The sequence below is a fragment of the Symphodus melops genome, assembly GCF_947650265.1.
Source record: "Symphodus melops genome assembly, chromosome: 16".
NCBI lineage: Eukaryota > Metazoa > Chordata > Actinopteri > Labriformes > Labridae > Symphodus > Symphodus melops.
In genome coordinates this window covers 8,062,128-8,075,358 of record NC_136706.1, presented here as the reverse complement: position 1 = coordinate 8,075,358, position 13,231 = coordinate 8,062,128, and the positions used below count along the sequence as shown (strand labels likewise).

At 42.2% G+C, this 13,231-nt stretch overlaps 1 protein-coding gene across 4 annotated transcripts in view; it reads left to right on the top strand.

Annotated features, from left to right (window-relative positions):
- Window positions 1-13,231, top strand: part of col5a1 (procollagen, type V, alpha 1) — a 74,242-nt gene that overhangs the window by 54,516 nt on the left and 6,495 nt on the right. For all 4 annotated transcript variants that reach the window (XM_079364228.1, XM_079364227.1, XM_079364226.1 and 1 more), the window contains 33 exons: window positions 339-392; window positions 921-974; window positions 1,732-1,776; window positions 1,974-2,027; window positions 2,118-2,162; window positions 2,254-2,307; window positions 2,408-2,461; window positions 2,557-2,610; window positions 3,172-3,279; window positions 3,396-3,485; window positions 4,039-4,092; window positions 4,337-4,444; window positions 4,540-4,647; window positions 5,758-5,811; window positions 5,944-5,997; window positions 6,114-6,221; window positions 6,316-6,369; window positions 6,482-6,589; window positions 8,709-8,762; window positions 8,962-9,069; window positions 9,201-9,254; window positions 9,365-9,418; window positions 9,541-9,594; window positions 9,685-9,738; window positions 9,855-9,962; window positions 10,117-10,170; window positions 10,266-10,319; window positions 10,541-10,648; window positions 10,916-10,969; window positions 11,057-11,092; window positions 11,233-11,286; window positions 11,424-11,691; window positions 12,281-12,393. In XM_079364228.1, the coding sequence (XP_079220354.1) occupies window positions 339-392; window positions 921-974; window positions 1,732-1,776; window positions 1,974-2,027; window positions 2,118-2,162; window positions 2,254-2,307; window positions 2,408-2,461; window positions 2,557-2,610; window positions 3,172-3,279; window positions 3,396-3,485; window positions 4,039-4,092; window positions 4,337-4,444; window positions 4,540-4,647; window positions 5,758-5,811; window positions 5,944-5,997; window positions 6,114-6,221; window positions 6,316-6,369; window positions 6,482-6,589; window positions 8,709-8,762; window positions 8,962-9,069; window positions 9,201-9,254; window positions 9,365-9,418; window positions 9,541-9,594; window positions 9,685-9,738; window positions 9,855-9,962; window positions 10,117-10,170; window positions 10,266-10,319; window positions 10,541-10,648; window positions 10,916-10,969; window positions 11,057-11,092; window positions 11,233-11,286; window positions 11,424-11,691; window positions 12,281-12,393 (2,487 nt within the window). The remainder of the gene's footprint in view (window positions 1-338; window positions 393-920; window positions 975-1,731; window positions 1,777-1,973; window positions 2,028-2,117; window positions 2,163-2,253; window positions 2,308-2,407; window positions 2,462-2,556; window positions 2,611-3,171; window positions 3,280-3,395; window positions 3,486-4,038; window positions 4,093-4,336; window positions 4,445-4,539; window positions 4,648-5,757; window positions 5,812-5,943; window positions 5,998-6,113; window positions 6,222-6,315; window positions 6,370-6,481; window positions 6,590-8,708; window positions 8,763-8,961; window positions 9,070-9,200; window positions 9,255-9,364; window positions 9,419-9,540; window positions 9,595-9,684; window positions 9,739-9,854; window positions 9,963-10,116; window positions 10,171-10,265; window positions 10,320-10,540; window positions 10,649-10,915; window positions 10,970-11,056; window positions 11,093-11,232; window positions 11,287-11,423; window positions 11,692-12,280; window positions 12,394-13,231) is intronic.

Genomic DNA, 13,231 nt, shown 5'->3' with positions numbered 1-13,231 from the left:
TTCTATACATGGGGAAAGAAATTAATAATACATATAGGGGGGGCAACACCCACAACAATTTATTATCTGACTGTTCGACCATTGTGTCTTAGCGTTTGTCATTAATCTTTCCTAAAACTTTTTAAAGGTTTATTTTTGGGCTTTTCATCTCTTTTTTTAAAGAGATAGAACAGTTGATAAAGTCGGATTGGAACCCGGGCCTCCTGCTTGGAGGAGCATAGCCTCCGTACATGAGGAGCTTCAGACACCCTAATCCTTCCTACAACTTTTGAAGTGGAATATGAATAACCGGAATAAATATTCAATCAATCAATCAAATGTGGCTTTGCCATTTACAGGGCAAACTTGGTGTCCCTGGATTACCAGGATACCCAGGAAGACAAGGACCAAAGGTAATTACACACACACACACACACACACACACACACACACACACACACACACACACACACACACACACACACACACACACTCATAGATATACCAGTATATAAATGTACACCTATTAGCCTGCAGTTTTGCTATTTTGTAAGTAAACAATGTGATGATTAGTTCTGGCCAGAGTTTCATGACAGATATGCGTGTTATTCAAAGAGAATGAGAAATGAAGATATCTGCATGTAAAGGCTGAACTCTTTATTGATGGCTCACCCTTTAGCCTCTCTGATACAAAGCCACAGTCTGACAGCTGGACATGCTTGAAGCTCCCTGATCAAAGAGCAAAAGGGGATTTGAATATGCAGTTTGGTGTCAGGCCTCAGCTCCTGATATGACAACAATAAAACGCTGCTTTTATTTATGGTGCACTCAATTCCCCTGCTGCATTTAATATGCTCGGCGGTATCTCTGGGAATAAACAAGGTATATAATATTTAAAGTTTGTCACTTGAATGATTAATTGCCTTGTTTGTCGCACACAGGGATCTCAAGGTTTCCAAGGTTTCCCTGGCGCCAACGGAGAGAAAGGAACTCGGGTAAGTCAGAAAGACTTCTTGTTATTCCGCTCATTCTGACAGGAGTTGAATCAATAGCAGTAAGCGGGAGATGGGCTCCGGATTTATCAACCTGGTGGAAGTCGGTCGCATGGCTCCAAGACGAAAGATTCTCACCGAGGACAGAATGACGATTGCATTCCGTCTTTGTTACTACTAACACAAGTCATTTTGAAGCCAGGAGCGTTGTTTATCACTTTGTGGTACTTGGGCGATGTTTCATTTTCTTTGTTTAAGGAATGGGCCATTAGGTTGCCTGCAAGAGTAATGGTTTTCCACGACGAATGGAGCAGGACAAATAAAGCTTTTCATCTTCGCAAAGCATTTGTGAAGTTTATGCGAACCAAGTGCCCGGGCAGAACGGGGAAGAATTACCATTGACATAGTTTTGAAGCAACTTAATGGCCTAACAAAAGCTATAATTGTTTTCTTCATTACATTCGTATGCAACCACTGAATTCATTGAGTTCTTTAAAAACATTAAATGATGTATTTTTATTTATTAAAAAGTCAAATCCTGAGGTAAAAATTAGTTATGCTATTTACTGACTGTAGTTTCAATACAGGTTATTCCTAATTAATTGTGAACGCCGATCCCTCAGCTCCTCAATGGCACAGCTCTGTGGAAACATGTTTGCAAATGTCGCTGTCTACTGGCATTAGATTCATCCTTGTGGAGGATGCAGCCTCTTAATGATGCCACCTCTTTGATCGTTGTGTGTGTCCTTCGTGTCCACAGGGAACAGCGGGAAAGCCTGGCCCACGCGGACAGAGAGGACCAACGGTAAGTCTTACTCAGCAGACTCGTGCTCATGTACAGATGGCCAGCTTGGCACCTGAGTTGAAATAGAGCATCAACACCGAGCATGCTTAGGGGAAACTCCCACAGATTTAACTGTGGATTGAGACACATTTTAGGCCACAAAAATCTCTCAGGACATTTGCTAGAATTCTAATCTTTTTGTCTTACTTTAATTTAAGGGCCCAAGAGGAGAGAGAGGACCAAGAGGACCAACGGGGAAAGCTGGACCTAAGGTGTGAAAATTATACTAGATTATACACCAATTTCTCTTGCATATTTCATGATAAAAGGACACCATTAACTCCCTTCATTTGTTTCTTCAGGGTAACTCAGGAAATGATGGCCCACCTGGACCTCCTGGTGAGAGGGTATGTGCCATTACAATACTGTATTATCAAGTTGTCTTCATGTTTTGTTTGCAGAGATTTTTGACCAGGATTCATTTGTTGTTTGTTACAGGGTCTTCCAGGGCCTCAGGGACCAACAGGTTTCCCAGGACCAAAAGGCCCTCCTGTAAGTTTTATCTAGGTGTCTATATATAAAGCCAGTAGCTTTACTTTATTATTCTGTCCACCTAAATTCTTATCCACTCTAATTTCTATGTATTTCTCAGGGCCCTGCAGGAAAAGACGGACTGCCTGGACATCCTGGACAGAGAGGAGAGACTGTGAGTCGATGAGTCACATTACTTAGCTCCTTAACAGTATTACACAGAGCAGTTTGTATGACAGTTATGGGATTTTTTTCTTCTGTTATTCACAGGGTTTCCAAGGAAAGACTGGACCACCTGGTCCTCCTGGTGTTGTTGGACCTCAGGTGAGTCACAGTCATGGACCCTCTTGCACTGTTTCTCACTTATAATGTATATAGAATTAGTTAAAGTGTCCTTTGACAATTGATTCTGTTAAAAAAGTTGGACTGTTTTGTGCATTAACAAAGATGAGATATAAGATAGGAGCACTTCCGTCATAATGTTTCCAAGTAAAGAATGGATTTGTCCTTGTTCCTATATCACGAGCCATGACTTAAGTGTTGTTTATACTTTCATATTAGCAATGGGCTCTTCATCCATTATGCATAGTAGTTTCACAGACCTTCCCTCCAAGCCGCTGTGCTAATGCCAGCTGAGAGCACTGATGATTGCAGAGCTGTATGTGGCCTTAATGACTAGTAAGCCTCCCACACAGCAAATGCTCAGCTTCTCAGCGCCATGTTTTGCAAAAGCTGGAGAAATTGTAACATCTTCTTTGTATCAAATTGCTGATTCTGCTCACAGCGTTCCTCTGATGTAGTTTCTTGTCTTCACACCTCCTCTGCGACTTGGATTGATCCTCTAGTGTGATTTTATTGTTGCCTTTTCTCTCGTTGCGATTATAGGGACCAACAGGTGAGACTGGACCAATGGGAGATCGAGGCCACCCTGGACCCCCAGGCCCACCTGGAGAGCAGGGTCTACCTGGAGCTGCTGGGAAAGAAGGAGCTAAGGTGCTCTATTAAAAATGTCATACATTTAGCGCCCAATTAGCTTAAAACAATATATAATAACTTTAGTTTTACTCGTTCCTATCCAGAATTTAAATGTTTTTTTATTTGACCAACAGGGTGACCCCGGTCCCGCTGGCCCAGCAGGTAAAGATGGTCCTCCGGGGCCAAGAGGATTCCCTGGTGAGAGAGGACTGCCTGGCCCTGTGGTAAGAATTGCCTTCTGTTCAGTACAATAACATCACACACATTCAATATCTCTCACAGCTTGCTTATTGCATAATAGTTCTGGGCAATTAAATCAACTGTGGTGAACTTCAACAGTCAGACATGATATAAAGATCCCCAAGTGGGCTTCAAAACAGGAACAGTGTGCTCCAGGCTGTTGATTTTTTTGAAATTTTGAACGTTTTATTCCAACTTGACAAAGTCATGCTCTGGTTGTTATGCAATTAATGTTATTTTCTTCCTGCATATTTTTGTGAGAAGGCAGAAACAGCTTTTTGTTTAACCCTAGGATACATACATTATGCTGTAGACCTGATTATTTGTTATGGAAAGGACATTTCTGGTAAAAAACAAAACAAAACAAAAAAACTAGCTATCCTCATCTGCCCCCAGCCTCCACTTTGAGAACTATAGGAGGTTTTCCACCTCATGCTGAGCCTGTTTGAAGATAGCGAGTCTAGTGTAAGGCAGGAAGTGTGCTTCTCCAACAGATGTGTTTGTTTTCTAAAGCCTTCATTTTTTTCTGAACTACAGGGTGCTCATGGTCTGAAAGGGAATGAGGGTCCTCACGGCCCACCTGGTCCTGCTGTGAGTACAATTTACTGCATCTGTATCACCAGAATGTCACTTTTATTCCCTCACTCTGATATTCTGTTTTCTTTTTCCATCTCTGGAAATTGTTTTTACCGTAAATATCCCACCCATAGTCGTTAAAGGCTTTTACATGATATGTTGATAGGCACAGTTTGCTTCTTTTGTTCTGCATTAAGGCTTATTTTTGATAGGCTTGATGTTTAAAACTATTCATTAAATCAAATTCAATGTGGTGCAGGGTTCTCCTGGTGAGCGTGGTCCTGCTGGCCCTGCCGGACCCACAGGTCTCCCTGGTCGTCCTGGCCCTCAGGGACCCCCTGGCCCTGCTGGAGAGAAAGGTGGACCGGTAAGACAATCAAATTTCAGAGGAAGTTGTTAAAATTGAGAAAATGGTAATAAGACAGAGCAAGGCTGACACTCTGGTGTTGTTTTTCGTTAAAGGGAGAGAAAGGACCTCAAGGCCCTGCTGGTAGAGACGGTATTCAGGGACCGGTGGGCTTGCCAGGACCTGGAGGACCTCCTGGACCACCTGGAGAGGACGGTGACAAGGTGATTTGTTTTCTTCTTGTTAAAACAAAGAGAAATATAATTAAATTCTTAAATGTGCTTTGAAGTTTTCAATCGTTAAGCTCTTTGGATAACACACAACACACATCGTTACACAGAACATGCACACTTAACCACCCTACAAAGACTCTAAACTTTGCAGAAGAGATCTGAGGCAGATATCCTCTACTCTCTCTCCCTGTGACCTTAAACGCTCAGAGGGGAATTTGTCTGACAGAGTTTGCATCGATCAACAGATCTTTAAAAGGTGAACCTACCTTGTTTCAGCTTTGTACTCTTCCACATAAACAGGCGGAGGAGAGGGAGAAGAAGAAAGTACTTTGTGTCAGTGACAGAATGTGTGAAAGTGACCCTTTAGTATTCTGAGGCTGGAACAACTCCTCATCCAAACTGAAAACATTTGCGGAAAGATCAGCTACAAAGATACTCAAAGAATAATCTTTTATGCTTTGAAGAATGCCTCACTCCTTAACAGGACTTACTATATTCCCTACTGTGCAGGCGGCCCCTTTGAATATAGAGGGGTATTTGACATGTAGATAAAAAGCCAACGTGTACACACATTCAGACTCTTTCTTTTAGTATTATTAGTCCTGTCCACAGAAAAGTATACAACCCTAGGCCTTTATTTAAAACACTAATACTGCCTCACAAAAGAGCTTTGTCTGACTCAAACCAAATAGTAAATGCCTCTGGCAGTTATTAACATTATTTATCTAAAGTCCCACAGCTTTGAAAGAAAAGGGGCAAGGTTCCTCACTGTGGGAATGCTGGTGCAAACAGGCTGAGATGGGGACTTATTATCTGTTCTGTTTGGTCGGCGAGTAGCGCCAGTGACTCATCGTGAGCCTTCAGGGGTGAATTATGTTTTTCATCGTTTTGTCAGAAAAGGAGGGATGTAATTGAAACACTAATGAACAGATCTCTGTGAAAGTGTTTTTCTGAAAAGACACAGGATATGATTTCGTTCAGATTTGAATCTACTTCTAATGTCAGGGGGGTTTTCTCTCTCTGGAGACATTATTCAGTTCACATTTTTTTCTGCCTATCACTAGTGTATTATTTTAAATTGTGTCTTTCTTTGTTTCCCAGGGAGAGCTCGGAGAATCAGGACAGAAAGGAAGCAAGGGTGACAAAGGAGAGCATGTAAGTTCTCAGCACTTAAAATATATAATTACAATACCTTAAATCTTACGCCTTGTCATATTTTCCTTTGGATTTATGGGTTTTAAAGGGAATTAAAGCAAACACCTCTTTGTTTTTCCTTCTCCTCAATAGGGTCCACCTGGTCCTACTGGTCCTCAAGGCCCTGTTGGAGCACCTGGTCCTGCTGTACGTCTCTAGTTTGCTGCATTGGTTGATGACCTCACAACATTCCTTATCTACTGTAGCTATTGAACCAAGAGAATAATCAACTGTTTTTTTCCTTCTGGTTGTGACTGATACAGGGCGCAGATGGTGAGCCTGGTCCCAGAGGGCAGCAGGGTCTGTTTGGCCAGAAGGGAGATGAAGGATCGAGGGGATTCCCTGGACCCCCAGGCCCAGTTGGGCTGCAGGTGCGATCTGCAAAAAACTGATTGAAAAAGAAGTTAATGGTACGAATGAGAAACACAGGGGACAGTATGATTTAACCGTCTGCATACTCCTCAGGGTCTGCCTGGACCTCCTGGTGAGAAAGGTGAAACTGGAGATGTCGGCCAAATGGTAAGTGCTTGATACTGTTTTGTACTTTGAATAAGGGCTTTAAATGACGTGAAAAGCAGTTTTGCAGGAGTCATTTCTTCGCTGATGATACTTTATTCTTTCTTCTTTGAAGGGTCCACCTGGTCCCCCTGGTCCTAGAGGCCCCTCAGGACCCCCAGGAGCTGACGGTCCTCAGGGACCTCCTGGTGGTATTGGAAACCCTGGTGCTGTTGGAGAAAAGGTAAAACAATGTTCAGCACTGAGTTGGGCAATGTTGTGTAGGTGAGGTTGTCTTTAGGCAGTTCAGGCGGCAAAAAACGATTTAGATGTCTTTTAGTGCAAAATATTGATCCTCATTATGAATGAAATTCACACATTAACTTCCTTTCAGTTACACTTTTTTTGTGCCTCTTTACTGTTGATAATTACCAATCATATACTTCAAAAAACTAAGTAAATCTTCTGTCACTTAAGCAAACAAAAAGGTGTTTTGTTCTGTTTTCAATTCTGCAGTGCAACAGCATTAATATCACTGCCCACCAGAATTATTCCTTGATATGTAAATACGACAAAAAAATAGTCCCCCTAAAACATGGTTACAACATTACAAACCTGTTTTGGAACTGCTGCCAAATCATACTTAGTAGAATAGTGATGGGCATAATGTGAGCCGACTCCACATGCTGACGTGCGTTCCTTGAATGTTCAGGTGTTTTTGTTGTGCTTCAGCTTTTTGTTCCAGATGCACAATGCAGATATAGATAGATATATCCAAGATGTACACATTTAAAGTAAAGAGTTTGCAATTTCTACCATAGAGACAGAAAACCCAAGAAGAAGTCCCCAAGGGGGCCTGATATAATGTACCTCTGACTATTTCTGCACCTGATCGAGTGCATACTTATGATTGAAACGTCTCTGTAAGAAAGGCTGGGATTCACTTTTTATCCATTTGGCAGATTCAGTGTGCTTGCAGTTTGTTTGATTGCCCTGCGGTAAAGATGCTGAATGATGCCTCTTTACAAGGCTTTTGCCTCTGTTAATATTTCCCGTGCCTATTTGTACAGTATGATACCCTTTTAAAATGTGACGCGATCATTTTTTCTTGTCGCAAAGTAACAGATGCACAGCACATCTAATGGACAGGCTGCCATCCTCGGCAGTGCTGTAGCTTGGTGCAGGGAGTGTAAATAAATGCTCGAAGGTCCTGTTCTCGCAATCCTACGATGATAAATGTATTATTAAAATCAGCTTCTGTTTTATTTGTTGCTGCTGTTTTTATTATGTAGCTTTTGTAGCAACCAAGCTGCAGTGCTGGGTATCCTTCTCATTGCAACCGGCTCTATTGATAGTGTGATTTGCTTTATCTGGTTCAGTCAATAGAATCACCTTTTGCTCCCTTAAAATCTCCCATAGGATGGCTTGTCCTTTTACCGTGCAAACAAACACAGTGCTCTTTTGGCCCTAATCACTCTTTAGCTGATCTGGCACTTTATTAGCCAGCACAGGGAGCCAGCAAGCAACTGAGCTCAGGCTTTTTTTTTTTTTCTGTAAACACAACCCTTGTATTTCTATGATGAGCAGCTGTCTGTCATGCTCTTGCTTTCTTCGGTCTCAGCAGAATTTTCCCAGCATACCCTTGTGGGGGAACATGAACAGGTTGTCATAGGGCCTGTGCATAATTTCTCGGATGCAACACTGCGTTTAGAGCAGAGGAGTACGCTGCTAATACAGAAGGATCAGTCATGCTTTTAAACAGGCGTACCAACTGCTTAGAGTGGATTTCTCAACGGCAACAAGAGAGAGTTTGGAAGGCAGCCAGTCACTAATTTAGAGCAGCAGCTTACAATGCAGAGCTTTTTGTTCATTCTACAGAGAGTCTGGATATGCTCATCATAACACATCACCACGCAGCTCGTCATTTGGTGCTATTGATTGACTTCTGGTACCCAAAACATTGCACATTCCCCCTGAAGCTAGTGTGGCAGACTGCATCAGCTCCAAACCTCAGCAGGGACGACTGTTGTCTTATGTGACAGTGAATAACGATAGTGCCCGGTGTAAAGGTGAGTCGACACGGGCAACTATCCAATAAGGCATGAGGAAGAGGACAAGATATATGTGAATGGTCCAGGAAGAACAGCGAGGTCAGCGCCCTCCAGTACTCCAGTCACCCAATCTGTCCACACTTGATGGATTGAAACCTCTTGTGTCATCTCTTTCTATCGCAATTTGGGCGACAAGGGCACCGGGACAGTGAGGGCTGCTGTAAATGATTGAACTTTTAGAAGCATGTTGGCTCAACAAATCAGCTTTCTGTTCATATAAGCCTCTCTAACCCTTTTCCTCTCTCTTAACAGGGAGACGCTGGTGAAACAGGAGAACCAGGTCTTCAGGGAGAAGTTGGCCCACCAGTAAGTTATCTGAGTCTCTGTCATCCATTTTAACATGAATAAGTTGGAAGAAAGAAGGAAAAGTTCATGAGCTGGATTACAAATGAGTTAATCTACAATGACCATAATATATGACACAGTTACAAATCTGTGTTTTTCAGTCTGTTATCTTCTAGTATTGCTTATACAACATAGCTAAACAAACTGCTATTCATTCCAGGGATCAAGAGGAGAGCGAGGAGAAAAGGGAGAGTCTGGCCCTGCTGGTGCAGCTGGACCTCCTGGCCCTAAGGGTCCCGCTGGAGATGACGGTCCCAAAGGCAGTCCTGTTAGTTATATTCCACCATTAACTTCCTGAAATATATCGTGTCTTATAAATCAGAAGAGTTCTAAAGCAGTCACCTTGAACTTTAAATCTTGTCCGCAAAAAGAAGTAATGCAACTCTCGTTGATTTTCAGGGCCCAAGTGGTTTCCCAGGTGACCCTGGTCCCCCTGGAGAGACCGGTCCATCTGTATGTATTGCTTCACTCATAAAATAAGCTGTGAATGAGAATTTAAGGGACCATATTCTTTGGCTTTTTTGTTTGGTGCATAACTGAGAATCTGTCAAATTCTTATGAAGGGTTTAGATGGTCCACCTGGTGATAAGGGAGATGATGGAGAGGCTGGTCAACCTGTGAGTGTCACAAACTACACATTACTTTACCATACCATTTTGTGTCATTTCTAAGTGTGAATTAATTTATATAGATTTCCAATTAAAATTCTAAAACGATTACTGTTTGATTTTTGAACTAGGGTTCCCCTGGACCCACTGGAGAGTCAGGTCCCTCTGGACCACCAGGAAAGAGAGTAAGTCTTGTCCTTGTTTGACAAAATGTTCAGCATTCTGTCTTTTTAGCTACAATATTAATTTCTCTGACATTACTTCCTTTTAAACAGGGCCCCCCTGGACTAGCAGGACCTGAGGGAAGACAAGGAGAGAAGGGAGCCAAGGTAACATATCCAACAAGTGCAGATTTTCTTCTCACTTTGAATCAAAGTGAATCAGGTTACGGGCAAAAAAAATATCACACAACCAATTTGTTTGTGTTTTCTGTTTTGTTTGAAAGGGAGAGTCTGGCTTGGAAGGTCCCCAAGGAAAGACCGGTCCTGTCGGCCCTCAGGGATCACCTGGCAAGCCCGGTTCTGAAGGTCTCAGGGGTATTCCCGGCCCAGTTGTGAGTAGAGTGTTTCTCCACAATTTACACAAATTAATCACAGTCGAGTTATGTTCTGTAGTCTTAAATGCAAGTGCACATAGATGGCTTTTAATAGTCCGTCATAATATTAAACAAGCTTTGGTTAAAAAATTATTTTTGTTTAACCATGCAGGGAGAGCAAGGTCTCCCAGGTCCTTCAGGCCCTGATGGACCCCCAGGACCTATGGTGAGTAGAATATGCCTTTGAGTTGAGGTCTTTAACATACTGTAAGGGTCTAATAAAAATCCTTCTTCAACGGTTTCCTTAAATCCATCTCACAGGGTCCTATGGGTTTAGCAGGTTTGAAAGGAGACTCTGGTATCAAAGGAGAAAAGGTGAGTCACTTCTGCATCAAACCACAATAATAATAAGACTAATGGCTCCATTTCCTGACAGGTTGATTAGATCAGTTATTAGCCTCAAGCCATCAAATCATTACCCTAATCATTAGAGGGCCTGCCAGATAGATGTATTATACTGCTAATGTTTATAATGGTGCATTATTGAGTGATGTATTGATAATATATGTGTATGTGCTTTGTTCTCTTACCCCCAGGGACATCCAGGTCTTATCGGTCTCATCGGACCCCCAGGTGAACAGGGAGAAAAGGGTGACAGAGGTCTTCCTGGTCCTCCCGGATCACACGGTTCCAAGGGCGACAATGTAAGTAAACAAAACTCCCATGGAGTCATCGTGAATAAGGCCTACACATGCTCACACAGACTGTGTTGAGTGAGTCATGGGAGAGCAGAGCTATTTCTGCCAATAATCCTCCTACTGAAAGTTATCGATAATCTTTGTCTTTTATAAAGATTTAGAACAGCCAAAATGAAGCTTTTGTCAATACTGTAGCATGAAAAAAAACAATGCTTCTTCTGATTGAACCAAACAAGTAATCAAATTCACTCTCCTTCCATTTTCCTCCTCCAGGGTATTGCTGGTCCTACAGGTCCTCTTGGTCCCCTCGGCCCTCCTGGATTGCCAGTAAGACGACGTTGATCAATATGTGTTACTGAATAGTGTGTAATGTCTGAGCCAATATTGATTGCTTGGTCCTTGTTGTGTCTTTAGGGTCCTGCTGGTCCCAAAGGAGCTAAAGGATCATCGGTAAGTGCTTCTCTGAAAGCTACACTTCTGAACAGAAGTTCAATTGTTACCAAAAGTCAAATAAACAGAAACAAGAATACGACTGTGACAATGAAATCTGTGTTTTAGATAATAACGTTGTTTTCATTTGTTCTGCTCAGGGTCAAACTGGACCAAAGGGAGAGACTGGTATAACTGGACCTCCAGGACCTCCAGTAAGTTACATAGGCATGCATTCTTATCTCATCCTTAGCGTGACACGTTTTCCTCTTTATTCTGTTAACAATTACATGATTCCCACCCTAATTCCTGATTTGTATCTGTCTTTCCATCTCTCATCTCCACACAACAGGGCCCTCCAGGAGATGTGATCCACCCACTCCCCATCCAGGCTTCCATGAAGGGCAGATCTCGAAGAAACATCGATGCCAGCCAGATGATGGACGAAGCAGCCGTGGATGCCAACTACAAGGATTATGATGACGGCATGGAGGAAATCTTTGGTTCTCTAAACTCCTTGAAGCTCGAGATCGAGCAGATGAAGCACCCGCTGGGAACACAGGCCAACCCGGCTCGAACCTGCAAGGACCTGCAACTCTGCCACGCTGATTTCCCCGATGGTTTGTATTACAATTTGTATGAAACATGGCATTAGGTGAATGTTTTATAGTAGTTACTGTCCTGACACACACACACACACACACACACACACACACACACACACACACACACACACACACACACACTGCAGATAGTCCAGGATACACACAGGTAAACAATTACAAAAGGGGATTTCATTTTTAAAATTTTAAAATATATTCAGCTAAAATTTAAACTTTTGGTCCCTCCTATGTTATTTTGTCATGAAATTAATAAATTGGCAGTCGAACAGTTTCATCTAGAATTGCAACAATTACAGTGTTTGAAGCTGAATTAACCAAAATACAAAACAACAACAACATGCTGTAATGTTTCACACAAGATATGTCATGTTGCCCTTGGCACGAATAAAGGACTTTGTCTCATCATTTTATATAAGCATAACACAGATGTATGGCAAAGACACAAGAACTATGCTCTAAGCTCTGCAATACAATGTGAGACATTACCTTAACCTTGAGGAGGACATTATAGACTTCAAATCATCGATGTGCCATCATTTCTCTCTCTCTCTCTGTCTCTTTGTGTTTTCTCTCTTCATGTCTTCAGGTGAGTACTGGATCGATCCAAACCAGGGCTGCTCCCGGGACTCCTTCAAGGTTTACTGCAACTTCACAGCAGGTGGAGAGAGCTGCATCTACCCAGACAAGAAGTCTGAAGGGGTAAGTGACCATGTACTGTACACAGAAAACATTTTCATTAACACACAGGTGACGTTGAGCATTCGGAAAGGTTGGGAGTCATAGTAAGATAATGTTGTATGAAAAAGGTTTTCGATTTTGATTGCCAGTAAACTAGCCAAAATGCAGACGATAAGTCAGATTGTCTTTTTTTTCCTCTCTTCTGGGAATAAGCGATGTATGAATAACTTGACATCTCAAGAGTTACTCTATTGTACCTCCACATGCACCCGTTTAATTAGCCTCCATGAGATTACCTTATGTGCTTCTACCAAGAAAGCGTGGGAGATGACTTAACAGGCTCTCCTGCATTCAACAAAGACTGAAAAATCTGTGTGTGTGTGTGTCAGTAAAAATCCTCACAGAGCAATAAAACACAGTTTGCATGAGCAACTGTGTCATCCCTCAAAGATTGATGTACCGATTTTTGCAAGTGTGACCCACCCCCACCCCCCCAAAGTAGACAAAATGGTATATTATGTATGTAAGTTTAAGTGTCAATAATCCCCCCCTAAAAAAGTAGTAAAAACTGTTTGTGATGTTAAGTGTTTGTTTAAATACCGACAAGGATTTGAGGTCCAGTTTGTGAGTACAAGTGACCCCACAAAGACAGAATGCTTTTTAGTATATGGACCCCACAAAGTACGGACCTCATTATTTACTTGTGTTTTGTGTGTCGATGTGTTCCTTTGAAAACATTCTGACAAACATCCCTAACTTCATTTAAGGTCTCACAGTTTGTAACTGCAGGGAGGAAATCACATGCATTCACTCTAATTGGTCCATATTGTTTCAGTGGCATTTTTAGATGCAAGACCAT